Source organism: Hemiscyllium ocellatum, chromosome 5 (assembly GCF_020745735.1).
Source record: "Hemiscyllium ocellatum isolate sHemOce1 chromosome 5, sHemOce1.pat.X.cur, whole genome shotgun sequence".
NCBI classification, from domain to species: domain Eukaryota; kingdom Metazoa; phylum Chordata; class Chondrichthyes; order Orectolobiformes; family Hemiscylliidae; genus Hemiscyllium; species Hemiscyllium ocellatum.
Window position 1 is genome coordinate 129,110,249 of NC_083405.1, and position 27,572 is coordinate 129,137,820.

Below are 27,572 nucleotides of genomic sequence, written 5' to 3' on the forward strand. Positions count from 1 at the left end.
TGGATCATTCAATTCAGTTCAATCAAGAACCTATCTACCTCTGTCTCAAATACATTCAATGACTTTGTACGTCCACAGCCTTTTGTGGTAATGAGTTCTACAGATGAACTATGCTTTAGCTGAAGAAATTCCTTCTCATTTCAATTACTTAGAACATTACAGTGCAATACAGGCCCTTTTTCCCTCGTTGGTTCCACAGTTCGGCGTAACAATCTATAGCCTATCTATCCTACACTATTCCATTATCATCCATATGTTTATTCAATAACCATTTAAATGCCCTTAAAGTTGGCGAGTCTACTACTGGTGCAGGCCAAGTGTTCCATAGCCTTATTTTCGCTGAATAAAGAAACGACCTCTGACATCTGTCCTATATCTATCACCCATTTCCCCCCCCTCCCCAATTTAAAGCTATGTCCCCTCATGCTAGCCATCACCATCTGAGGAAAAAGGTTCTCACTTTCTACCTTATCTAATCCTCTGATCATCTTGTATGTCTCTATTAAGCCACTTTTCAAGCTTCTCTCTAAAGAAAACAGCCTCAAGTCCATCAGCCATTTCTCATAAGACCTTCCTTTCATACCAGGCAACATCCTAGTAAATCTCCTCTGCACCCTTTCCAAAGCTTCGAAGTTTTTCCTATAATATGGTGACCAGAACTGCATGCAATATTCCAAACGTGGTCACACCAGAGTTTTGTACAGCTGCAGCATGACCTCATGGTTCCGATACGCAATCCCTCTACTAATAAAAGCTAACACACCGTATGCCTTTTAAAGCATCAAATTGGATGTCAACTTTCAGGGACACCGAGATCTCTCTGCTTATCCATACAACCAAGAATCTTACCATTAGCTCAGTATTCAGCATTCCTGTTACTCCTTCCAAAGTGAATCACCTCATACTTTTACGCATTAAACTCCATTTGCCACCTCTCAGCCCAGTTCTGCAGCTTATCTATGTCCCTTTGTAACTTGCAACATTCTTTGGCACTGTCCACAACTCCACCGACCTTAGTATCATCTGCAAATGTACTAACCCATCCTACTAAGCCCTCATCCAGGTCATTGATAAGAATGACAAACAGCTGTGGCCCCAAAACAGATCCTTGTGGTATACCACTGGTAACTGAACTCCAGGATAAACATTTCCCATCAACCACCACCCTCTGTCTTCTTTCAGCTAGCCAATTTCTGATCCAAACCGCTAAATCACTCTCAATCCCAAGCCTCTGTATTTTGTGCAATAGCCTACTGTGGGGAACCTTATCAAACACCTTACTGAAATCCATAGACATCATATCAACAGCTTTACCTTCATCCACCTGTTTGGTCACCTTCTCAAAGAACTCGGTAAGGTTTGTGAGGCACGACTATCTCTAATCAACTTATTCCTTTAATCCTATCTCTTATAACCCTCTCCAACACTTTACCCACAACTGATGTAAGGCTCACAGGTTTATAATTCCCAGGGTTGTCTCTACTCCCCTTCTTGAACAAGGGAAACAACATTTGCTATCCTTCAGTCTTCTGGCACTATTCCTGTACACAATGACGACATCAAGATCAAAGCCAACGCTTCAGCAATCTCTTCCCTGGCTTCCCAGAGAATCCTAGGACAAATCTCATCTGGCCCAGGGAACTTACCTATTTTTGCTAACACCTCTTCCTTGTGAAACTCAATCAAATCTAGTCTAGTAACCTATATCTCAGTATTCTCCTTGACCATGTTGTCTTTATCTAGAATTAATACTGACAAAAAGTATTAATTTAGCACTTCCCCTATCTCCTCTGACTCCATGCACAACTTCACACTCCTATCCTTGATTGACCCTAATCTTACTGTAGTCATTCTTTTATTCCTTTTATACCTATAAAAAGCCTGAGGGTTTACCTTGATCTTATCCGCCAACAACTTCTCATGTCTCCTCCTGGCTCTTCGTAGTTCTCTCTTTAGGTCTTTCCTGGCTAACTTGCAACTCTGAAGCGCCCTAACTGAACCTTCACATCTCATCTTAACATGAGGCTCTGCCTTCCTCTTGACAAGAGATTGAACTTTCTTAGTCAACCACAGCTCCCTCGCTCGACATCTTCCTCCCTGCCTGACCGGTATGGACTTATCAAGGACCTGCAGTAGCTGGTCCTTGTATAAGCTCCACATTTCTATTGTGCCCTGCAGGTTCCTTCCCCAGCCTATGCATCCTAAATCTTGCCTAATTGCATCATAATTGCCTTTCCCTCAGCTTTACTCTTGCCCTGTAGTATATACCCATCCTTTTCCATTGCCGAAGTAAACATAACCAAATTGTGGTCACTATCACTGAAGTGCTCACCTACTTCCAAATTTAACAGCTGGCTGGGTTCATCACCCAGTACCAAATCTAATGTGGCCTCACCTCTTGTTGGCCTGTCCATGTATTGTTTCAGGAAACCCTCCTGCACACTTTGGACAAAAACTGACTCATCTAAAGTACTTCAACTATAGTATTCCCAGTCAATATTTGCAAAGTTAAAGTCCCCCATAACAACTACCCTGTCACACACTCTCCTGTTGAGGATCATCTATGCTATCCTTTCCTGTTTCTAATCTCAGCCCATGCAACCGTAATACTGTCCTTGACTAACAGTACCACGCCACCCTTTCTTTTGCCATTTTCTCTGTTCCTACTGAAACATCAAAATCTCGGAACCTGCAATAACTATTCCTGTCCCTGCTCTGCTCATGTTTCTGAAATGGCCACAACATCGAAATCCCAGGTACCAACCCACGCTGCAAGGTCACCCACCTGATTCCAGATGCTCCTGGCCTTGAAGTAGACACACTTTAAACCAACTTCTTGCTTGCCGGTGTCTTCTTGTGATCTTGAAATCTTAGTTCTGACTTCACCACTCTCATCCTCCCATGAACTCGAACTACAGTTTCGGTTCCCATTTCCCTGCTGAATTAGTTTACACCCACCCGAAGAGCATTAGCAAATTCCCATCCCCCCAGGATATTGGTACCCCTGTGGTTCAGGTGAAAACCAACCTGTTTGTAGAGGTCTCACCTACACAGAAAGAGCCCCAATTATCCAGGAATCCAAAACCTTCTCTCCTGCACCATCCCTGTAGCCACGTGTTCAACTCCTCTCTCATTATTCTGCGCGTCACTAGCATATGGCATGGGCAACAAGCCAAAGACAACTACTCTGTTTGTTCTAGCTTCCACCCTAGTTCCCTGAATTTCTACCTTAAATTCCCATCTCTCTTCCTACCTATGCCATTGGAGCCTATGTGAACCACAACTTGGGGCTGCTCCCTCTCCACCTTAAGGATCCCAAAAACATGATCAGAGACATCATGAATCCTGGCAGCTGGGAGGCAACACACCAACTGTAAGTACCTCTCATTCTGACAGAACCTCCTACTTGTTCCCCCTAACTATGGAGCCCCCAATGACTAATGCTCTGCTCCTCTTCCTCCTTCCCTTCTGAGCAACAGGTACAGACTGTGTGCCAGGGACCTGTGCCCCACTGTTTATCCCTGGTAAGTCGTCTCCAACAGTGTCCGAGATGGTATACTTATTGTTGAGGGAAATGACCACAGAGGACCCCTGCACTGTCTGCCAGTTCCCTTTCCGTCCCCTGACAGTAACCCATCTACTTTCTTCTTTTACCTGAGGTGTGACTACCTCCCTGTGACTCTTTTCAATCACCCACTCTGCCTCCTGAATGATCTGAAGTTCATCCTTTGCTCTTTGCTGTTTGTATTCAATGCCTCTTGAAATCAGTGCTGATATTGCATTTGCATTTCTAACTGCCATCTGAACCTGCATGTTAACATTAGGGAAATCCTGAATCTAGGGTTCGCAAGTCCCTTTATGGTTCCAGTTTCTGGAGGCTTTCCTCGTTTAGAAAATAGTTTGTGCCTCTAGTCTTCCTACTAAAGTGCATAACCTCATACTTACCCATGTAATATTCCATCTGCCACTTCTTTGCCCTCTCTCCTAGGATATCCTAGTCCTTTTGCACTAGTGAGGACTGCAGATCTTCCGTCTCAGAAACCTACAATGACACGGCATGAACATTGAGTTCATCAGTTTCCAAATCTCCCCTACCCCCACCCCATCCCAGATCCAACCCTCCCACTCAGATCTGCCCTCTTGACCTGACCTACCTGTCCATCTTCCTTCCCAACAACCTGTTACCACCCACCTTTGCCCACCTATTGTCAATCATCTACCTTTCCCCTAGCCCCACCCCCCCATTTATCTCTTAGCCTCCTTCCCCCTCCCCAGCCCTGAAGAAGGGTTATGCTCAAAACATCGGCTCTCTTGCTCCTCGAATGCTGCCTGACCTGTTGTGCTTTACCAAATGTCACACTTTCTCAACAGTGTCTGTCCCTCCACCTATCTTTATGTCATCTGCAAACTTGGTCGCAGAGTCCTCAGTACCTTCGTCCAGATCATTAATGTATAGCATGAATGGTGTGGTCCCTATACTGACCCCTACAGAACTTCACTAGTTGCTGGCTGTCTTCCTGAAAAAAAACCCTTCTTCCCTACTTTCTGCCCTCTGCCAGTCAGTCAGTTCTCTATCCTTGCCAATATCTTTCCTAACAGCATGGACTTTTAAGTAGTAGCCTCCTGTGCGGTACCATGTTAAACGCCTTCTGGCTATCCAAATAGATTACGTCCATTGGCTCTCCTTCATCTAACTTGCTCATTAACCTCCTAAGAGAATTCTAACAGATTTGTCATGCACTTCGAAGTGCTCCTTAATCTCATCCTTAATGATGGACGCTAAAATTTTATCTCCTGTATTTCATCTGTTTCTCCTTTAGAATTAATGGCCACAAATGGAAATTTGAATTATATTTGAGCTTATTCCCCATGGATTAATTGTACTTCTCCTGAAGTCAAAATGTGTTGCCCTAGAAAAGCACATCCAGTCAGGCAACATCCGAGGTGCAGGAGAGTGGACATTTCGAGCATAAGCTCTTCGATGTTCCTGATGAAGAGCTTATGTTCGAAACATGCCACGCTTTTTGACTCTGATCTCCAGCATCTATAGTCCTTACTTTCTCCTTGTACTTCTCCTGAACACAACTCTTAGGAACAGGAGTAGGCCATTTGGTTTCTTGAACTTTTGCTGTAGATGGTGACAGTGATAATGTCATTTGACTTGGTTTGTAATCCAGAGCCCCCAGGTAATGCTTAAGGGACGTGTGTACAGATCACACTAGGGAATTTGGTGGTATTTAAATTCAAACAGTAAGGAGGAAAAATATTTGGAATTAAAAGAAAGCTGACCATGAAACTCCCATGGATCCTCATAAAGACCTGTCTGATGAGGATGTTTGCAGTCTCTATGGGACACACTACTGTAGCCCAACTAATGCTCTGGGAAAACTAGTTTAACTCCCACCATTCCAAATGTTAGAATTGAAATTAAATTCAGAAGTCTGGAATCATAGTGACCATGGCATAGATCATTCATTGTTGTGAAAACCCATCTAATACCATTTTAATCCTCTTTGGGAAAGGAAAAACTGTCATCCTTACATGGTCTGGTCTCCAGATACACACCAATGTGGTCGACTCTTAACTGCCTTGTGAAATACTCGAGTAAGCTAAGTCAGATCAAGGACAAATGCTGGCCTCAGCAGAGATACCCATGTCTCATGAAAGAATTCCCACCTTTGACACCTAGAAGGAGCCTAGAACCTAGAAGTAGCTGATACGTGGAATACCCCCATCTTCAAGTTCCCATTCAAGCCACAACACCCTTATTTAGAAATGTATTGCTGTCCCTTTAATGTTGTTGGGTCACAAATCTTAGAATTCCCTTCTTGACGGTACTGTTGTGTACCTACATCACACAGACTACAGCTGATCAAAAAGGCAGTGGTTCAATAAATGCTGGTGTACCTAGCACACTGACATCCTAAAAATGAATCTCTGAAAAATGCCTGATTTCCTACCTCTCAATGACTTGGGTCAGGCCTGTAAATTAGTTGATGAAAAATAGCCTGTCAGAGAGTAAATGAGAATAAAATTGGCAAGCTGTGAAAATCTGTCCCTCAAAAATGAGAAAATCTTGTATTTGTACAGGGCAGTTATTTTGCTATCAGGCTGTACTAGTCATATTGACAGGAATATTGATAAGACTGTCGTTATAGCAAATTCTCTGTCTTTACAAATACAATTTATTTATCCACAGCACCCAGTTACAGACTGGAACCAGTAAGTGCAGTTGGGATCCTCTCAGTTATCCTTAATATTATGTGTGGAGCTCTCAACTTGATCCGTGGAGTTCACCTCATAGAACACAATTTTCAGGTAATTGAGAAATTTTAAACATAGTTTCAGGCAATCTGAAAATGACAGCAAAGCTGAATAACATTTCCTTTTTGTTTTTGCCCTCCATGAAAAATATGCAATAAATTGTAAATCAGTACATATGTAACAAATCACCACATTTCTCCATTTATGTGTGAAATTTAAGTGATTACAATTAAGTACACAGAAAGGGGCTGTTAAGGGTTGATGTGTGGAGGATGTTTTTCAGCCAGGGAAACATCCTCCACACATCAACCCTTAACACTGGTCACTGTCTTAAAATAAGAAGTCAGGCATTTAGGACTGCAATGAGGAGACATTTCTTTGTTGAAGGGATTGTGACTCTTTGGACTGCACAACTTTGGATGCTTAGCCTTTGTGATACTTTTGGATACCAGTGAATTAACAGATGTAGGGTTAGTACCAGAAAGTGTATTGAGGTTAAAGATCATTCATAATTTTATAAAATGAAGGAGCAGGCTCGCAAGGTTAAATGGTCCATCCACCACCTATTTCTTATATTCTCATGTTTATTTACTACAATGTGTGCTTATATAGTGATCATATAACTTTGTCATGTTTGATGTTTTGTCAACAAAACATTTGAAGAAATATCTTCTTCTATATTTATGAATTCAGTGAGCAAGATTAGACCAAGTGTATCCATAAACCTTTTGTAAACATAGAACATAGAAAAATACAGCGCAGTACAGGCCCTTCGGCCCTCGATGTTGCGCCGACAGAAGCCTACCTAACCTACACTAGCCCAATAACCTCCATATGCTTATCCAATGCCCGCTTAAATGACCATAAAGAGGGAGAGTCCACCACTGCTATTGGTAGGGTATTCCATGAACATACAACCCGCTGAGTAAAGAATCTACCCCTAACATCTGTCCTATACCTACCACCCCTTAATTTAAAGCTGTGTCCCCTTGTAACAGCTGACTCCATTAGCGGAAAAAGGTTCTCACTGTCAACCCTATCTAAGCCCCTAATCATCTCGTACACCTCTATCAAATCTCCCCTAAACCTTCTTTTCTGCAATGAGAACAGCCCCAAGTGCCTCAGCCTTTCCTTACAAGAAATTAGCTAAGTGTCATTTCTATCTGGTTCCATGGAGTGTTACTCTTTCCCGAGGTTGAGTGAGCTTTCCCATGCTGTCATTCCAAGCTTCCTCTGCCTGTCAACTACCATGTGATTGGTTGTCATGGAGGTGAACAGCTTGGGCTGTGAAAAGACAGAGACTCTTTGTCAGACCAGAAGAGAAACCTGCAGGTCTGCAGCAGCCAAAAAACTTAAGATGTGTCTGTCCTTGTCTGATGGCAATGAGAGACTTTGTGGCACTGTTTTGAAGAACAGTGGAAATGCTTATTTCTCTCCTGACATTGTTTGGCTGTTATCAAATTGTTGGTTGTGGGAACTTGCTGCACAAATTGGCAGTTTCTACATTACCATGGTGACTGCACTTAAGAACTTTTATTGGCTTTGAGGATATAATGAGCTTGGAAAAGATATTTCATTAGTACAACCCTTTCTTTTGCAAGCTGATCTTGTTCTTACACCAAAATATCTAAGATCTTCACATTCAAAAATTATGTAATACTTTCTGATAATCGAAAGACTTCTGAAATGTCTCTAAACTCCTCCCAGTGGCTCAATGAAATATAATAAAGGAGGCAATGACCTAGTTGTATTATTGCGAGACTATTAATCCAGAGACCTAACTAATGTTATGAAGAATTGGGTTCAAATCCAGCCTTTGCTGAGATGTGGAATTTGCATTCAATAAGTATCTGGAATTAAGATTCCAATGATGATTGTGAAACCGTTGACAATTATCAGAAAACCCCATCTGGTTCACTAATGTCCTTCAGGGAAGGAAACTGCCATCCTTACCTGGTCTGGCCTACATGTGACTCCAGGTACACATCAATGTGGCCGACTCTTAACTGCCCTCTGGGCAATTAGGGATGAGCAATACATACTAGCCCAGCCAGCAGCACCTCGATCCAGTGAATGGATGAAAAAAAGGTCTTGATTGAATCTCTCATTTGAAAAACTGCACCTCTGACAGTGCAATGTTCCCTCATACAATGTTGAGCTGCAGAATTCTGTAGAACTCTAAGCTAAGGCTAACAGTGGGTAATTGCAGGGAAATATTATGCCAGTTTCAATCTCTAGCATGTGCCAAGTTATCTTAACTTAGCCAGGGCAGTCGTAATCCAACACAGTTAACTATCCAGCTAGGGATGAGAAAATCTGACCAGGGATTACTGCTTCAGATCTATTCAGTCACCTCTCTTGCGCGCTGTCTCTCACTCACCCTCTCTCTCTTTCTTTCTCTCTCTCTCTCTCTCACCCACGTCCTTTTACACTCCTGGTTTGTCGATAGGTAAGAAGAGGTTACTGAATTCCCTGAGGTTGAACATTTATACTCATGGTCCAGCTACAATCAGTGGCTGCTTGTTGGTGATGTTGGAGTGTTACTAACATTTATGGAATTGTCATCTGTATGAATCAAGACAAGAAGGGAGCAAAATAATGCAAAATGAGGATGGGAATTCCAATGGATTGAAGGTTTATTGATTTTAAATCAATTCTCAGCAATCATTAGAGTCTCGATGCCCAGCTGAAAGCATAACAATATACATGGGAGTGAGTTGGACAGATTTTCAATTGACAGTAGAGTCAACTTCTATGGGGAGCAGTCAGGAAAGTTTAGTTATGGTCACAATTGGATCATCCATGATCTGATTGAATAATGGAGAAGGTTTAGGGGGATGATTGGTCTAATGTTACTCCTATTTCTCATGATTTTCGGATCTTATAATTAACAACAACTCATGAAACTCAACATTCTTTCAATATATGTGTGAGACTTGCAAGAAAGAGCAGGGTGTGAGGTTTATTTGGAAGATTTTCAAACAGTTCATTGAATGTTTTGCTTTGGCACTACGTAATTTCGAAGTTCTCTTTTCAATGCTTTCTTGCATATATTTTCCACTATTCTTTTGAAATACGTTTATTATTGAATTAGAGGTAGAGGGTCAACTACGTAAGAGATTATTTCATTCTCTATGTAATTGTACACTGTCTGTATTTTCAGACAAGCAATATTATGCTGGTTTTAGTTTGGAGGGTGCTAGAAATTGATATTGATCGCAGCAGAGTTGAATTTTCTAATCTTTTTCATTGAATTATCTGAGTGAAGAGTTAAAAATTAAAGCATAGCAACTAGCAAAAACTGCTGGTAATTGACAAGATTGATACAAATGAGGAAAGAAATTTGACTCATCTTGGCTCACCTTGCCGCAAAGACATTACAGTCTCCATTATGGTTTCAGATTGATAAATGATTCCAAGGATTTTGCCATCATTACTCCCCCTCAGTCAATTCTGCCTATTGATTTTCCTGTGTGCAGTGCAGTTCCATGACAATATTCATGGCACCTCATTAGTTTAAACCTGTGCTGTTTGTACTGTTGTTTTTTGAGATTGAGGTAATAATTCACATATGTGGTATGCTACCTTGCCAACCTGTCTAATGTCACTTTTCTAAGTCAGCCCCCTCAATGAACAGTCCACATTTGTAACCACAATTCAGTATTTCATACTATGGACCAGGTCTCTTGGTTCCTTTTCGAACTGTCTCCAGGGCTGACTGTCTCCCAATGTTTTGTCAACAACTATCAGTTTGAGTGTGGAACTTTACCTGACTTGTGCTCAACTTTCAACTTTTTTCCTGATTGTATAATTCATTATTATTGTCATTTTTTTGCTCACTGCAATATCATGTTAGAATTTCGAATCTATAAATATTTGATAGAATTCTTTTCAATTCATTCTAAGCTACATGTATGCCATCACAGATTGAATGTCATCCATTTTTTCTTTCTTCCTATGTGCAGTGTGTTACCCCAATCTTTATTAACTCTTGGCCACTTCTTCCAACTGCTAATGGTGTCCAACTGACAGGAACCACCATCTTATTAGTTATTAAATGTTATCAGATTTATTCATTGTCAATTTTTTTTAGTCTTTGACGGGTTGACACTAGGCCAGCATTTATTGCCCATCCGAGAGGGCAGTTAAGAGTCAACCACATTGCTGCTAGGCCAGACCAGGTAAGGATGGCAGCTTCCTTCCCAGAAGGACATTTGTGAACCAGATAATAATCGACAATGGTTTCATGGTCATTATTAGATTCTTAATTCCAGATTTTTATTGAATTCAAATTCCACCATCTGCTGTGGCGGGATTCGAACTTTGGCCCCCAGAATATTACCTTGATCTCTTGATCAACAGTCCGTGATAATGTCATGGACTATTGCCTCTCTCTGTGTCAGGATAAAGATCTGAATTTTGAAAGTGAAATTATTCAACTTTTGTTGCTGTCTAATAGAAGTTTGTTTTGGTAATTGTTCATTATTACTTTGTTAATTTTACTTCTCCCTAGGATGGTGATGAAGAAAAGGGTTCAGTTATTGCATTTCTTATAGCTTTTATAACCTGTGTATTCCAGGTAAGATTATCTTTGTTTATAATTGCTGTTAAACAGATACATTTTCACGTAAAGCTGCTGTAAATGATGCATCATTCTCACATACATCATTGTGTTAGGGTGCAGGTGGTTAGGTCACCAGAGAACGGAGAGTAGGGAGAAAGTTCCTTGTAATGGCCTCCAGAAAAATAAAGGCTGAAGTCGATCTAATGGAGATTCTTCAAATTGCGCAAAGGTCTGATAAGTTAGACATGCAGAAGATGTTTTCACATGAAGGTAAACCCAGGAGTAGGGGCTGTAAATGTAAGATAATATATGGTATGCTATAGGAGTTTTTTTTTTGCTTCTGTATTCGAGAGAGGGATCTTGTTGATAGTGAGAACACTGTGGGCCAGTTTAATCGGCTTAAACAGATTGTTGTAAAGAAAGTGGATGTGCTGGAAATTCTGGGAAGCATCAAGATAAGTCCCCAGGGCAGACCAGATATATCCAAAGTTACTATGGGAAGCGAGGAATGCGATTGCTGTGCTTCTGACGATGATCTGTGCATCCTCATTCTCCACAGGAGTAGTACCAGATGATTGGAAGGAAGCGAATGATGTTTCCCTTTTCAAGAAAGGGAATAGGGAAATCCCTGGGAATTCCATACCAGTCAGTCTTACATCTGTGGTAAAGAAGGTACTGGAAAGGATTCTGAGAGATGGAGTTTATGACTATTTGTAAGTAGTTTGATTAAAGATAGTCAGCATGGCTTTGTGATGGGCAGGTCATGCCCCACAAGCCTTATTGAGCTCTTTGAGGATGTGACGAGACATGTTGACGAAGGTCGAGCAGTGGATGTGGTATAAATGAATTTCAGTAAGGCATTTGATAAGGTTCACCGTGGTAGGCTCATTCAGAAAGTTAGGAGGTATGGGATACAGAATTGGCTGGCCGAAAGAAGACCATGAGTGGTAGTGAATGGAAAGTATTCTGCCTGGAGGTTGGTGACCAGTGGTGTCCTGCAGGGATCTGTTCTTGGGTCTCTGCTCTTTGTAGTTTTTGTAAATGACTTGGATGAAGAAATGGAGGGATGGGTTAGCAAGTTTGCTGATGACACAAAAGTCAGTGGTATTGTAGATAGTGTCGAGGGCTGATGCAGCCTACAACAAGATATTGGCAGGATGCAGAGCTGGGCTGAGAAGTGGCAGATGGAGTTCAACCTGGATAAATGTGAAGTGATTCATTTTGGAAGGTCGAATTTGAATGCTGAATACAGGGTTAATGACAGGATTCTTGGCAGTGTGGAGGAACAGTGCGATCTTGGGGTACATGTATATAGATTTCTCAAAGGTACCACCCAAGTTGACAGGGTTGTTAAGAAGGCGTACAGTGTTTTTATTAACAGGCATACAGTGCTTTCATTAACAAGGGGACTGAGTTTGAACCGTGAGGTTTTGTTGCAGCTCTATACAACCCTGGTGAGACCACACTCGGAGTATTGTGTTCAGTTCTGGTCACCTCATTATAGGAAGGACGTAGCTGCTTTAGAGAGGATGCAGTGGAGATTAATCAGGATGCCGCCTAGATTGGAGGTTTTGTCTTATGAAGAGACATAATGTTTTTCATGTTGGAGAGACAAAGGATTGGAGGTGTACACGTAATGAGAGGCACAGATCAAGTAGATAGCCAGAGACTTTTCCCCAGGGCAGAAATGGCTGTCATGAGGGGTCATAATTTTAAGGTGATTGGAGGAAGGTATAGGGGAGATGTCAGAGCTAGGTTCTTTATGCAGAGAGGGGTGGGTGCGCGGAATGCACTGCCAGTGGTGGTAGTAGATTCAGAGACATTAGGGACATTTCAGTGTCTGCTGGACAAGCACATGGATGGCAGTAAATGGAGGGATGTGTACGTTAGATTGATCTTAGATTAAGATAAGTGCTCAGCACCACATTGTGGGCTGAAGGGCCTGTGCTGTGGTGTACTGTTCATTGCTCTATGTGCTATACCAGTCAGGATCTTAGCTGTTTGAATTAAGTTCCCTCTTACTCTTCAAACCTCCAGCAGATACAAGCCTAGTTTATCCAACCCTTTACTCATGAGATAATTTGCCCTTTCTCATCAGGTAAACCTTTTTGGAATTGCTTCCAAAGCATTTACAGCCTTCCTGATATAAGGAGGCCGGTATAGTATGTAGAATTTCAGATGAGGTATCCCCAGTACCCTATATAACGGAAGCATAATTTCTCTACTTTTTATTCAATTGCCTTTGCAATAAAGACAACATTCTATTAGCTTTCCTAATTATGCTTACCTCGACTGCTTCACTGGTGTTGTTATGTTTCATTACTGTCTATGAACTATTTACAGTCTATTATCTATAACATTTACCTTCTGCCATCAAATCTTGTTTTTAGAGGCCAGTAAAGAAGCTTCTCTTTCTCATGATTGTTCAACTCAATGCTTTTTTAATCGGCCACTTTAATACATGGATAACAGGTGTCTGAACTGGAGCAGGAGCTGCTTGTGTGCTTAGCAAGTTCTTCAGTCTTGCTGTGGTATTACTACCAACCAGATGGCACTGATCCCTTTATCCTTCCATATGAACGTGCAATTTAGCGTGTGAACTAAAATGGGGAAAGTGACACTTCAGTAGTCGTTTACCTTATCCAGTGAAACCTGGTCAGACCACAGCTACGGTAATCAGGTTCTGTTTTATACACCAGTGACCATAACCTTTTGAAAGATTGTCCACATCTCAGGAAAGCGATATTGGTTAGCAGCACAGATTCATCAAGTGACCCCAAAGCTAATGGAGGGAATTATTAGGATATATTGTATAGACTTGGCTTGTATTTCCTTAAGTGTAGAAGATTTAGGGTTGAATTAATTCATGTGATTAAATGATAGCGATCCAGTCAAGTAGAATACAAGTATCTCACTTTGATTATAACGGAGGAAGAAAAAGCATAGTTCCAAAAAAACTGGTAAAAAAAGGATAGTGGAAATCTGGAACTCGATTCCTCCGAAAAATCGGGAAACACATGATGAACTGACATATTCAAAACTGAGGTTGGTAGAGTTTTCTTAGGTAAGAGTATTGTGTGATAGTGATGAGAGGCAGACCAGCCAGGATCTCAGAGAACGGCCTTCTTTCTGTGGCAAGAAGAGTTCAGGCTTGCAGAGGATTACTAAACAAAATAAAATCAAACCATTTTCCATTTGTTTTAATCTCGTCCAGTTTCTGAGTTGGTTAATACTTGAGCACTTCGGCTGACTTGTGTGAAATAAACAAGGTTTTCTTTTTGATTTGTGACAAAAATTCCATCACTTTTTTTTTAAATGATTGAATCCATTCCCTTTCCAGTGTTATCTGTACCTGTTCTTCGTCTCAACACGGATGATCAAGGCAGCTGGAGCGTTTATTCTCATTTGTATATGCAATTTTTATTTATTTGGGCTGAGGAACGTTTGGCAGATTCTCTTCCACTTAGGGGTGGCCTTCCTCTCCACGCGTCAGATATTATCAAGAAAACTCACTGAGAAACAGCCCGATTGTGGAGTTTGATACTCGAGTACCTGGGACCAAGGACTCATCCGCACTTATGGAAAGGAATCAAAACTGAGTGTTCTCAAATGTGCCTTCAATATGTTTAATAATATTGTCCTCATCACCACAGAAACAAAACTCTTAAGACTTAAAGGAGGGAAGATAAATTGGTCCCCATTCTCAAATGGATTTTTTTTAAGGAGGAAAGGAACATAATGACTTGTTTACTGTGTGTTACCTTAACAATACTTAACACTAATCTACAAGATCAGCAGTGGAACACTAAAACCATAATTCCTGTGGTGCTGAATGAAGAAGTCAAGATGACGAGTTAGTTTCCAACGGAAGCAGGTTTACAGGCAGAAAGTCATTGGACAAGGGAAATGTGGATGTATTCAACCCTTATCTTAAAGTCATGATTCTGCTCTTTTATATTTCAGCTATAAATTGCTACATCCAGGTTTGTTTTGGCAATTGCCTGTGAAAACTTGCCTCACTGTCCCTGGTACAGTGTTACCAGTAATAGTACTGCAGTGTGACCACTTTGAAGATGTGTAACTAGAAGATGATAGGTTTACATGTGCGGGCTCCATTATAAGTGTGGATGTTAGCAGCTTCTAATAGAAAAAGGGAGAAATGTGTGTAAATACATAAGTTTTATTTATAAATGCAAAGATGGTACTCATGATAAATTGCTCTACATAACACAAATGGTGAGTTAAGCATGTTGTCTACATGTTAAGTTAGAAAGCCTTTGCCCAGGTAGCTGGATCTTAAGTTTTTTCACCTCGCATTTTAGATGCCAGATTCATATTCATGTTTAACTGTTTTCAGTGTTGAAAGATTTTGTCTTATGCATCAGGACAGAATTACAAAAATACCAGATCTCACTGGGAGTGACAACTGATGCTTCAGAAAGCATTGAATGGTTGACAAGTGAACTCTGATTAGTCAAGGCGAATTAGTCATGGAGACTGCTTGGAGGAGCAGTTGACTCCCGAACTTTTGTTTAAATTTACACTAGGCAAATCATCTCTGATTGATCAAGGCATTGCTAAGGTGAATGCACCAGGGGATATTGTCTGACAACTTTGCATTTGGTTCAGAAAGTCTCAGAAGAACATGTTCTTTCTATTTCTGAAGGACCATGCCCCAAGTGTGAATATATGTAGCTTCTAGCAAGAGTAGGTAAGTCGTGTTTCAAAACTTAGAACATAGTATCAAACTTTAGATATGATTCCATACTTGAACAACACTTGCTAAACAACTGTGATTGTGCTAAGAATTACGTGAATGGTCAATTTAAGATTATATGTTGGGCTCACACTTTGCTGTTCTTTTGATTCTGTTCTGACAAATGCAAGACAACAAGTTCCAACAGGGATGGCTATTTTTTCCCCTGCAATATTCAAGATTAACAATCATTTATGGGACACATCAGGGGATAAGGTGTCAAAGTTTAATCCAATAGTTCACATTTCCAAATGTAATTATACCGTCTGAGAAGAAAGGTGATGTGATTTGTCTGAGCTCATCTGTTTCAGGAGACTGGCCTTTTGTTTAATTAGGAGGTTGTTCTAACGTCATGCTGTGTTTTTGCAGCCAAATTACTTAATCACCCTCCCTCCTGCAATAAGGGCACCCAAATTATTCTAATCCATCTTTTCTGTGCTATGTGATGCAGCACAGGTGAGCATGTTCTGATGGCGCAGTAATATGCTTGTGGAAGAATGGAATTTGATGAACATAAAGTTACTTTAATAAACAGTGACTCAAAGACCATGGAATAATTATGGCACAGAGAAAGGCCATTCAGACGTCATGTCTGAGCCGGCTAAAAGGAATAGAAATCTCATGCTTACATTTGAATCATAGAATTACATCAGATGTTACAGAACCCCCATTACTTGGTAAGTTTGCCTTATTATTTCGCAGGGTGAATTTGTTGGCAAAGGCAGGAGTTCACCTTACACTGGCTGTTGCTCAGAGTTGCACCCTGTTGGGATGGTGATTGTAAGAATTGCATTGTAAGCCTACATGAGCTAAATGGCAGCAGCTCCCTATTGGTCATCAGCCATCATTGAGTCTTGTCAGTATTAAGATCTGCTGACGCAAGCAATGTCAACCATTCAACCATCCAGTAATCCCATCCCAAAATTGAGGCAGAGGTTGTAGGGGATTTGCTGAACCATATATTGTAAGCATTGTTTAATTTATTTCATATTTACATAGCTGGCATTAATTGCCCTTCCCTGGTGTCCAAAGAGGCAAAAGGGGGATCTGCCTGGACCACTATAGTCTTTTGATAAGATCTTCATCACAGAGACTGTTAGGTAGAGATTTCTAGAGCTTTGCACCCAGCAATGATGACATAATGGTTTTACCCAGAATTATCTTAAGGTTAGATTACTATTGTTGCTTATTTTAGTTTCAGTGCACAAAATGTTGGCTAGAATTTTAATTTCTTTTTATAGCATGACTTATTATTGAAAGAATTTTTTAACATGCATTTTATTTATTCTACTTTAAATGTCATGTCTTGGCTGACGATTTCATGGAAGAGTTGTCTTGTAGATGTTGCTCAATGGTTTCCTTCTGTGCTGTTCTAAAATCACTGTACTTTGCAGAACCTATTCATATTTTGGAACAAAAGGAATTGTTTTTGTGAATAATGTTTTAAACTTGATTCTCCACTAAGAATCATAAGTTTTAAATGGCAGTTGGTGCCCATCTAAAGGGACTACTCAAACCTTACACACAACAGGATCATAGCAGAGCACAGAAGGATGGCACTCAGCCCATCTAACCAGTGCTGCCTCACAGCAGAAGCAATATAACCTAGTCACACTCCCCCATCATTCCTCTCTATCTTTGTACGTGCTTTTCCTTGCATTTTAAACCATAACCACTAGCTGTGCTTAGAAAAAAATGAATTTTGCCACATGTTGTCATTCAGTTTGAAGGCAATAATTTTTCTCTGTCCACTTTGGTTAGGCCTCTTATTATTTAGAACACTTCTATCAAATCTTCACAACCTTTTCTGTTACAGGTTTTATAATTACATGAACACTCATCTAGTGATTAACCGTCTTTGCCCTAGTATCCAGGTAATGTACAAATCTAACCCGATGTTCTTCTTCTTCTGGTTCTGAAGACATTTGACAAGTAATAGGTTTCAAAGCAGTATGGAAGTTCTAGTCCCTTGACATTCATGCTTGTTGTGCTGGTATTGGGAGGAATGCCCACATTCAGGATAATATAGGTGTGCTAACCTTAAGAGCAAGAGGAAGTGCTCTCATATACAGTATGGCTTTGCACTAAATAGGCTGTACTGGTCAAAGGGTGGAATCTTCACTCTGATACTTAGATATCTTGTAGAGGGAGACAAACAAGTGGTGTGGAGAAAGGACAAGTACTAAGAAGAAAAGTCTGTCTCAGACTCTAACAAAATAGCAGGTCAAACCTTTTGGTGAAAATGTCCCAACGTCTGTGTATGCCCCAGCAGTTTACAGCAAGTGCACCTGGGCAGAGATCTCTGGGCTGGCACTTTTTGTTTTGCTGAGTCAGCGGGTGTTTTGTTGGGGTCTGTGAGGGAGCCAGAGTTAGTGAGAGGTTGTGTAAAAGGTATTCTAAATGAACTGTATTATTTTGTGAACAGTATACTGCTGGGGACAATGGAGGGCTCTTGTGGTGCACTGGTACTGTCCTACCTCTCAGCCAGGAAGCCCAGGCTCAAATCCTACCTGCTACAGATGTCTCATAACATCTCTGAACCGGTTGGTTAGAAAATGTCTTCTGAGGGCACAGGTGACCTCAGTGCACATTTCCTGTCAACCGACTAAAAATGACTCTGTGAAATTGTTGCAGTGGGATTGTTGTGCAACCACAACAACATAGTTCTGAGGAAGGGCCACTCATCCTGAAACATTAATTCTGATTTCTCTCCACAGATGCTGCCTAATGTGCTGAGCTTTTCCAGCAGTTTGTATTACTGTTTATGTTTGAAAGCCTCATTGCTGATGAAGTATATGTGCACGGGGAAAGGTGTCATAAGTTTTAAAAAAAAATCATTCGTCTTTTATATTTATTTGATTTAGGTAGGATAATCACACCCAAACCCTAAATATTGCACGTCAGAGTGACTATAGCCACCTAAATAGTTTGAGAGCAATCCAGTTAAGTTTGTTGACTTGTCTTAAACATTAAGCTTCATAAAACAGAGAGACCAGGAATTTGCCACTTTGATGTGAGTGGTAAATGAAACTGCTCATATGACAGAGGTTTACTCCCTGGGATTTCAGGCTTTGGAAGGATGTTAAGGGGATTCTTTTTGACTTCGGGCAATAAAGTGGATGATTGTTGCTGAAGAGCCAGTTATACATCGCTTCCTGTTTTTTGTTGATCCAAGTGAATCTTGACAGATTGGATAGCCCCTGCTCTTGTTCCTGTATGTACAGTGGGACTTGTGTGGAAGACGTAGATGAAACAATACTTGATCAGTTCACATTTGTGTCATGATCCTAAATTGGCCCTCTTTATAACCACCTTCATCAATTTCAAAAGCACTTTAGGAAAATTCGTAACTATTTTCGGGGAAATGGGATCACATTCCATTTCACTAAGGACCCTGTAGTGTGGCTAAGATCATGCTTATCCAGTGGCCCACTTGCTGTGGTTAAGTGTGGTAGAGAACTTACTTGTGTTTTTCTTGTGACTATACCTGCATTCAGAAGATGTACCAGGATGGTTGGTTTTCAGGTAGCTGGACAGATTTTGTAAAGTATAGAAAATATTCTCATACATTGACTGCATGAATCTGTCATTTTGCTGTCAAAGTCCCTGCACAGTGCATATGTGTGGGATGGATTTAGGTCCACTTCTTGATGAGCAGACTGCCATTCATGACCAAAAATGTCAAGAGTGTTTCTTAAATTTAGTGCCTCTGCTCCATAGTTTGAAGTAATCAAATTCCCTTGAGTTTAGGCAGTTTTGTGCAACGTGGAGAGATATTGATTGAGTGAGGAAAAGCAAGGATGAAATACAGATAAAGTAATGGAAGAAAGAACAAACCAGAGGGACTGATGGCCTACTGCTCCTCCTGTGTTGCTGCAGAGAGGACATTAATTCAGTTAGAGCCATAGAGATATACAGCATGGAAACAGACCCTTCAGTCCAATTCGTCCATGTTGACCATTGATCCGAACCTAATCGAGTCCCATTTGCCAGCACTTGGCCCATATCTCTCCAAACCCTTCCTATTCATATATCCATACAGATGCACCTTAAATATTGGAATTGTACCAGCCTTTATTTCAATTTTAATGCCAGCATTGCAGATTTCACAAGACAATGCTTGATCATTATAATTTCAGAGCTCCCAGACACGGGGAACGTTTTCACAACTTATTAGTGCATTGATAGCTTTTTTTCAAAGAAAGCCTCAACTAGCAAGAGGGGCTTTTCTTTATTCAGAGCTAGTATAATTTATCTATGACCAGCTCTTGCTTTGCATGTTACATTGATTGGTCATTTGTCTACATGGCCTTTAGAGTCTGCCTTATACAGTGTCAACGACTGTAGAATACAAGTCATGTAGTTAGAAGGGATGATAAAAACCCATTGATATTGCTTTGCATTCTAATTTCTAGACTCTGTGAGGAGCAGTATTTTAGCATGTGTTAATAACTCATCTACTTGGGCGGCACAAAAAATGTAGCTTTGCTACTTTATGTTAACACAACTGCAGTGAGATTATTGGAACATGTATTTTCAAGGACAAATCAGCCTTGATTTAGAGATAGCTTTGCCCATTCCAGTTTCACATCAGCTTTATTGTACAACTGCTTTCCTTGCTGTGTAAGATTTTAAAAAGAGAGGGGAAGAAATGCACAGGCATTAAACCATCTAGCAAAGTTTTAAATGCCACTTGTTACTATTTAATTGTGAACCTTCTTTCCCATTGCTAATATTAATATGCAACTAACTTCTGAATGGCATTGTGTAGAGCTGTAGACTTGAGTGTGCAGTGTTCTGTTCTGCCTAACTGGAGATGAGGCACATGTGGCCATTGAAGGAAGCTATCGGTCTCAACCTGTGCCATGATAGCTAACCCTCTAACTGAGGGAATGATGGGACAGTTGTCTTCAGCTGGAAAACATGGAGGAAGTTTGGTACCATCAAATATCCTCTAATCATTTATTAGTTTGAGAAGAGCTCTACTTTAAAAATTCCTTTGGAATTATGTCAGACTTTGTAAAAAAAAGCAAATGTCGTGATGTATTTTATGTGACAGTCAGAGGTACTTTTAAAATCTTACGGCATAGAACTAGGCTGTTTGGCCTGTCTTACCTGTGTAGATCAGTCCTGTGGAAAACTGAATAAAATTTCAAAGTATAGTTATAAACCTTTACTTCAACTGAAAAGTGTACCTTTCAAAATGATCCATTTTGCACTGTGCTACAATAACTAAAGGAAAATGTCTATCAATATTTTATATGCTGTGTTTCTCATTAGTATCGATTCTATTGCATGTCAAAGGAAATTTCTTTATGCATCGTTGAGGAAATTACTGAAAAATAAAGATCTATTCTTCAAACATATTTGATTTTAGTTTGAACCAAGCTCCAGTTGCAACCATGAGGACAGCCAGGACCTTGATGAAGAAAGACACAAAGTCATTCGGAAGAATCTGAAGAAGACTCACTGGACTCAAATGTTGACTATTTTTCTCTTCTCAGATTCTGACAGACCTGCAATTTTTCTTTGTTTCAGATCGCTAGCATCTGCTGTTTTTGTTTTCTATTAACCTGAATGATGAACTTGGTTGCTGTGTGCTATTGCTTAAACTGACACAGGATGAATATAGCCAGGGAGTTAAATACATTGCTTAAAGTGTATTATGGGAGGAATGTATTTCACTTATTGGGACAGAGGCACCAATCTAGAAATAGAAGAGAGTTCTTCCAGTGAGGTAGGCTTCATTTGAACTATCCTGGTGTCAGTGTCCTGGCAAATCGAATGATTAGGAGAGCAGAGAGGGCTTTAAGAGATGGGATAATAAGCAAAGAAGGATATGGCAACTATTTTGATTGTGATACACAAAATGGGACAGGAAGGGACAGTATACAAGCGTAGGAAAACAGCAGCAGTTAGGATCAAAGCAGGATGGTGAGAAGCGAATTGTAAAACAGTGAAGCTAATTTTGGATGACTGCATTCAATTCTGGTCTCCCTGCTATAGGATAGATGTTAAACTTGAAAGAGTGCAGAAAAGATTTTCAAGGATGTTCCTGGGGTTGGAGAATTGGAGCCACAGGGAGAGGCTGAATAGGCTGGGGCTATTTCCCTGGAGTGTTTGAAGCTAAGGGGTGACCTTATGGCAGTTTATTAAATATTGAGGGGCATGGATTGGGTGAATAGCCAAAGTCTTTTCCCAGGGTAGGGGAGTCCAAAACTAGAGAGCTTAGTTTTAAGGTGAAGGGGAAAGGTATAAAAGGAACCTAAGGGTCTATGTTTTCACATAGAGGGTGATGCGTGTATAGAATGAGCTGCCAGCGCGAGTCGTGGAGGCTGGTACAATTACAACATTTAAAAAGGCAACTGGATGGGTATATGAATTGGAAGAGTTTAGAGGGATATGGGTCAAATGTTGGCAAATGGGAATAGATTAGGATATCTGGTCGGCATGCTCAAGTTGCACTTTCTGTACTGTTTAGCTTCATGACACTAAAAAGGCAAAATTAATAGCTGTTAATTACAGTAAGGGGAAAATATCCTGAGGGCAAACAAGTAATATAAAACAAGCAGTAAATGTATTTATGTGTAAATATACAAAAAAGGAAGAGAGGCAAAAGTGAACCCAAGTACCTGAGAGAATGAGATTGGGAAATAAGTTAAAAATCACACAATACCAGGTTATATCCAACAGGTTTATTTGGAAGTGATAGCTTTCGAGAGCTGCTCTTTCATCGAGTGTTGTGTGATTTTTAACTTTGTACACAGCAGTCCTACACCGGCATCTCCAAATCATGGCTGGGAAGTAATGATGGGAAATCTGGAAATGGCAGAGGATCTGAATAAATATCTTGCATCAGTCTTCACAGTAGATGACACTAATAGCATTTCGCAAACACTATATAACCAAGGGGTTAAAGGTAGGCAGGACATAAAATAACTATCACTAGAGAAAAAGTATTAGGAAAAACTAATGGGTCTAAAGATTGAGAAGTTCCCTGAGTCTGATGGGATATATCCCAGGATATTAATGGATGTAGCTGCAGAGATAGTGGATGTCGTAGTAAGAATCTTCTGAGAATCCCAGAAAAGATTTAGGAGAAGCCCCACTGGATTGGAAAGCTGCCTTATTCAAAAAGGGGAGAGCCAAAAAGCAGTGCGTATCGAGCACTTTGATTAACGTCTGTCAATGGGAAAGCGTTAGATTATACAGCATGGAAATGGACCCTTTGGTCCAACTTGTCCATGCAGACCAAGTTTCCCAAGATAAACTAAGCCTGTTTGCCTGCATTTGCCTATATCCCTTTAAACTTTTTCTATTCATGTATCTTTCAAATGTCTTTTAAATGTTGTAACTGTATCTGCATCCACCACCTTGTCTAACAATTTATTCCACACACAAACAAGTCTCTGTGTGAAAAATTTGCCCCTTTTAAATCTCTCACCTGTCACTTTAGCTGTTGATCAGTAGTTGATTTTTAATGCTTGATGTTTAAAAAAAAATAAATATTCAATTTTTAAAATCTTTCGCATGCTTAAGATTAAAATCTGTCTGTCAGAAAGAGTAGTTTTTCAGAGTGATGGTTGACAGATTAAGAGCTGGTTTCACAGCAGGATCAGTCAGATAGATGAGTGACTGTTAGGAAAGGTGAGAAGGTAGTTCAGAAGTCTCATGTGGCCATTCCCCTCTCAAGCAGATACTTTGTTTTGGGTACTGTTGAAGGGGATAGTCTCTCAGTGCAAAATAGATATGGCAATCAGATCTTGGGCCTAAGAATGAATCTTATGTTCAGTGGGGTTTGCCAAGATTTAAAAGAATAATTGTTACAGAGATAATTGTTTTCAGGGACGCGGCAGTGAGCTTGAACCAAGTTTAGTATGTTGCCTTCCTGGTGCCCAGGTTAATGAAGTCTCAAAACAGTTGAAACATGTTGTCAAAGAAAAGAAGAAGCTGGAAGTTGTTGAATACATTGGTAAGAATCATATGGTTAGGGAGTAGAGTCATAGAGATGTACAGCACAGAAACAGACCCTTCGGTCCAAACTATTCATGCTGACCAGATATCCCAACCCAATCTAGTCCCACCTGCCAGCAGCCGGCCCATATCCCTCCAAACCCTTCCTATTCATATACCCATCCAAATGCCTTTTAAATGTTGCAATTGTACCAGCGTCCACCACTTCTTCTGACAGCTCATTCCATACACATACCACCCTCTGTGTGAAAAAGTTGCCCCTTAGGTCTCTTTTACATCTTTCCCCTCTCACCCTGAACCTATACCCTCCAGTTCTGAACTCCCCCACCCCAGGGAAAAGACTTTGTCTATTTATCCTATCCATGCCCCTCATGATTTTATAAACCTCTATAAGGTCAACCCTCAGCCTCTGATGCTTCAGGGGAAACAGCCCCAGCCTATTCAGCCTCTCGCTATAGCTCAAATCCTCCAACCCTGGTAACATCCTTGTAAATCTTTTCTGAACCCTTTCAAGTTTCACAACATCTTTCCAATAGGAAGGAGACCAAAACTGCACACAATATTCCAACAGGGGCCTAACCAATGTCATGTACAGCTGCAATGTGACCTCCCAACTCCTCCACTCAATATTCTGACCAATAAAGGAAAGTATACCAAACACCTTCTTCACTATCCTATCTACCAGCAACTCCCCTTTTAAGAAGCTATGAACCTGCACTCCAAGGTCTTTTTTTGTTCAGCAACACTCCCTAAGACCTTACCATTAATTGTATAAGTCCTGCTAAGATTTACTTTCCCAAAATGCAGTACCTCGCATTTATCTGAATTAAACTCCATCTTCCACTTCTCAGCCCATTGGCCCATCTGGTCAAGATCCTGTTGTAATCTTAGGTAACCTTCGCTGTCCACTACACCTCCAATTTTGGTGTCATCTGCAAACTTACTAACTGTACCTCTTATGCTCGCATCCAAATCATTTATGTAAATGACAACAAGTAGAGGACCCAGTACCGATCCTTGTGGCACTCCACTGGTCACAGGCCTCCAGTCTGAAAAACAACCCTCCACCAACACCCTCTGTTTTCTACCTTTGAGCCAGTTCTGTATCCAAATGGCTAGTTCTCCTTGTATTCTGTGAGATCTAGCCTTGCTAATCAGTCTCTCATGGGGAACCTTGTCAAACACCTTACTGAAGTCACATCTACTGCTCTGCCCTCATCAATCCTCTTTGTTACTTCCTCAAAAAGTAACCATCTACTTCCCTACATTCTATATCTTCCATGTCCTTTTCCACAGTAAATACTGATGCAAAATACTCGACTAAGGCTTTGCAGAATGAATATATGAGGTGAGAGAGAAGGATAAAATGCAGAACCTCAAAGGTAGTAATCTCTGGTTTATTCTTGGACCCATGTTCTAATGAGAGCAGGAATAAAAAGGGCAGATAAATCAATGCCTGCAGAAATAGTTCAATCTTAAGGATTCAGTGTTTTGAATCATTGGAATCTCTTCTGGAGTGGAAAAGACCAGTTCAAAAGAGATGTGTTTCACATGAACTGGAAAGGAGCCAATGTCACCTTTCTTTAAACTAGTGATGGGGGTGGGGGGGGAGGAGGAGAGGAGGGGGGGAGGAGGGGGGGAGGAGAAGAGGAGAGGAGGGGGGGAGGGGTTTGGAGTTGGTTGCCAGCTGGAAAAGATAACAAGGGTTCAGAGACAGGGTCCGAGAGAAAGGGTGCATTTTTGATTTGGATTGGCACAGGGTTTTTAGCAGAGAAGGTCCAGAGGAAGAGAATTGACTTGTACCCACAGGGAAGGAGAAGGGCATAGTGGCACATGTAAGAAGATACCACCCAGAAAGTGATAATGAGTTGCACTGTCCTGAAAGCTTGGGCTTGGTGCCATCTGGAGTATGATGATGGACTTAATTTGTTGTCTCACCACCACATCTCTGAATAACAGTATTATCATCACAACCTCAATGCACTTTGGCCATCACCAAATTCACTAGTACTCTGACAGCCCACAGTAATCATGAATCCTTCAGGGGCAGCACTCACACCTCTTCAACACTGTAAGGCGTTACATACACCAACACACGCATATTAATCAACATGCTTCATCTCAAAAACAAAATGGGATGCAGTAAGTGACAGCAGGAAAGAACTGGTGAAGCATAATCATTCCACTTGAAGTATTAATATTGGCAGGACTGGGAGAAGGGTGCATTATGCCACAGCTAGAGGCAGAGTGGAGGCATATGGTCTTATGGTCTTATATGTGCCCAGAGGTGTGAGATACATACTAGACTTCATCTTTGATATCCATGCACCCACTCTGAATCATATCTTCACTCCTAAGCTCCTAATGGTATCGATGCACATATTGTCCTATAGGGGACCAACTGTGTTGCACCCCAACCCTTCGACCCACAGAAATTACAGATGTGATGGGGGTAATGAGGCTTGGCTTGTGTTGGATGGTAGCCATGATGTGAGCGTGCTGGTGTTGGACTGGGGTGGACAAAGTTAAAAATCACGCAACACTTGGTTATGGTCCAACAGGTTATGGTCCAAATGGGCTTCAGATTGGTGTGACAGGTCAGCGCAACATTGAGGGCTGAAGGGCCTGTACTGCGCTGTAATGTTCTATGTTCTAGGTTTATTTGGAAGTACTAGCTTTTAGAGCACTGCTCCTTCAACAGATAGCTGTGCTGCAGGATCATAAGACACAGAATTGAACCTACTCCACAGCTACCTGATGAAGACCAAACACTCGGACTTCCAAAACCTGTTGGACTATAACCCAGTGGTGTCTGATTTTTAACTGGTGGATGGAACAGTAAGGCAGAAACAGCGTCTTGATGTGTATTGCCAGCTTGTTAAATCTCAACATCCTGCTCCAATGTCCCCATTTACACAGGAGGGCATTTGTGGCACAGTGGTAGTGTGCCAACCTCTGGACCAAGTGGACTGGATTCCAGTCTTGTCTGCTCCAGAGGTATGCCATAACATAACTGAGGTGCAAGAACACACACACATGTTCACACTTTATAATTTGAAATTACAATCACTCTTTGAAGAGAGAATCTTGAATCAGTGCTCCATCTCAAGTAACCTTTTGCTTTTATCTACCTATGTGCCAACTTGTGCTAAAATGATGAATGTGGAAGGTGTAGTTACTACGTGTTGCCCCTTGAGGGTGCTGCAGTACCATTGGTTGAGATGGTCTGTCATGACTCCAGTGACTGAAAGTGAACACTTCCAGCGTACATTCCTGTTTAGGATAAGAATGGGAATGCCTGGAGATTAAGTAGCAGCATACATGTGTGCATTTTCCTGCGAGATCTTTGAGGAAGTACTGCTGCACTGATGAAGGAGAAGCGACAAATGAACCTGTTGGACTATAACCTGGTGTTGTGTAATTTTTTTTCTGTTATTTTTTTTCTCTTTTTCTTCATTTTCTGTTTTTTTCTCTTTTTCCCGAGTGGTCCAGTGACAAGCAGTGCCCTTCACATCAAAGGGCAATGCTCACTCCTTTGTTAATTTTTTCAATTAATCCCCACACTACCGCCTAACTGTGGTAGTGCTTATTTTTCCTCAGCACCCATGGTGTGTGTGTGTGCAGCTGTGAGACACAGTGAGAGACACAAAGTGCACAAATCTTTATTTAATTTTCACCACCAGGAAGAAAGGAAACACCTGAGTGGCCTGTGACAAGCAGTGCCCTTCACATCAAAGGGCAATGCTGTGTGATCAAAACAGTGAAGGGGAGGGCAGGGACTAAATCAAAATAGAGTGGGGGGGGGGGGTGGGGGTGGCGGGGGGGGGGGGTTGTGTAATTTTTAACTTTGAGGAAGTAACAAGTGATTGGATAAAAGCGTCCTATGAATTTGGATTTCCAAATATGTTTAACACAGTGCCACATCAAAGGTTACTACAGAAGATAAGTGCAAGGGATAATATGGTTAACATGGATTGAGGGTAGACTAGCTAACAACAAAAAGAGATGAGGCAT

General features: G+C 41.0%; 1 protein-coding gene across 3 annotated transcripts in view; it reads left to right on the forward strand.

Moving 5' to 3' along the window:
- Positions 1–22,962, forward strand: part of sec22c (SEC22 homolog C, vesicle trafficking protein) — a 35,752-nt gene extending 12,790 nt beyond the window's left edge. For 2 of the 3 annotated variants that reach the window (XM_060825197.1, XM_060825198.1), the window contains exons 5-7: positions 6,200–6,318; positions 10,778–10,843; positions 14,169–20,948. In XM_060825197.1, coding sequence (XP_060681180.1) covers positions 6,200–6,318; positions 10,778–10,843; positions 14,169–14,369 — 386 coding nt within the window. In that variant the 3' untranslated portion in view covers positions 14,370–20,948. The other variant, XM_060825200.1, reaches the window with a different exon arrangement.
- The last annotated feature ends 4,610 nt before the right edge of the window (positions 22,963–27,572 follow it).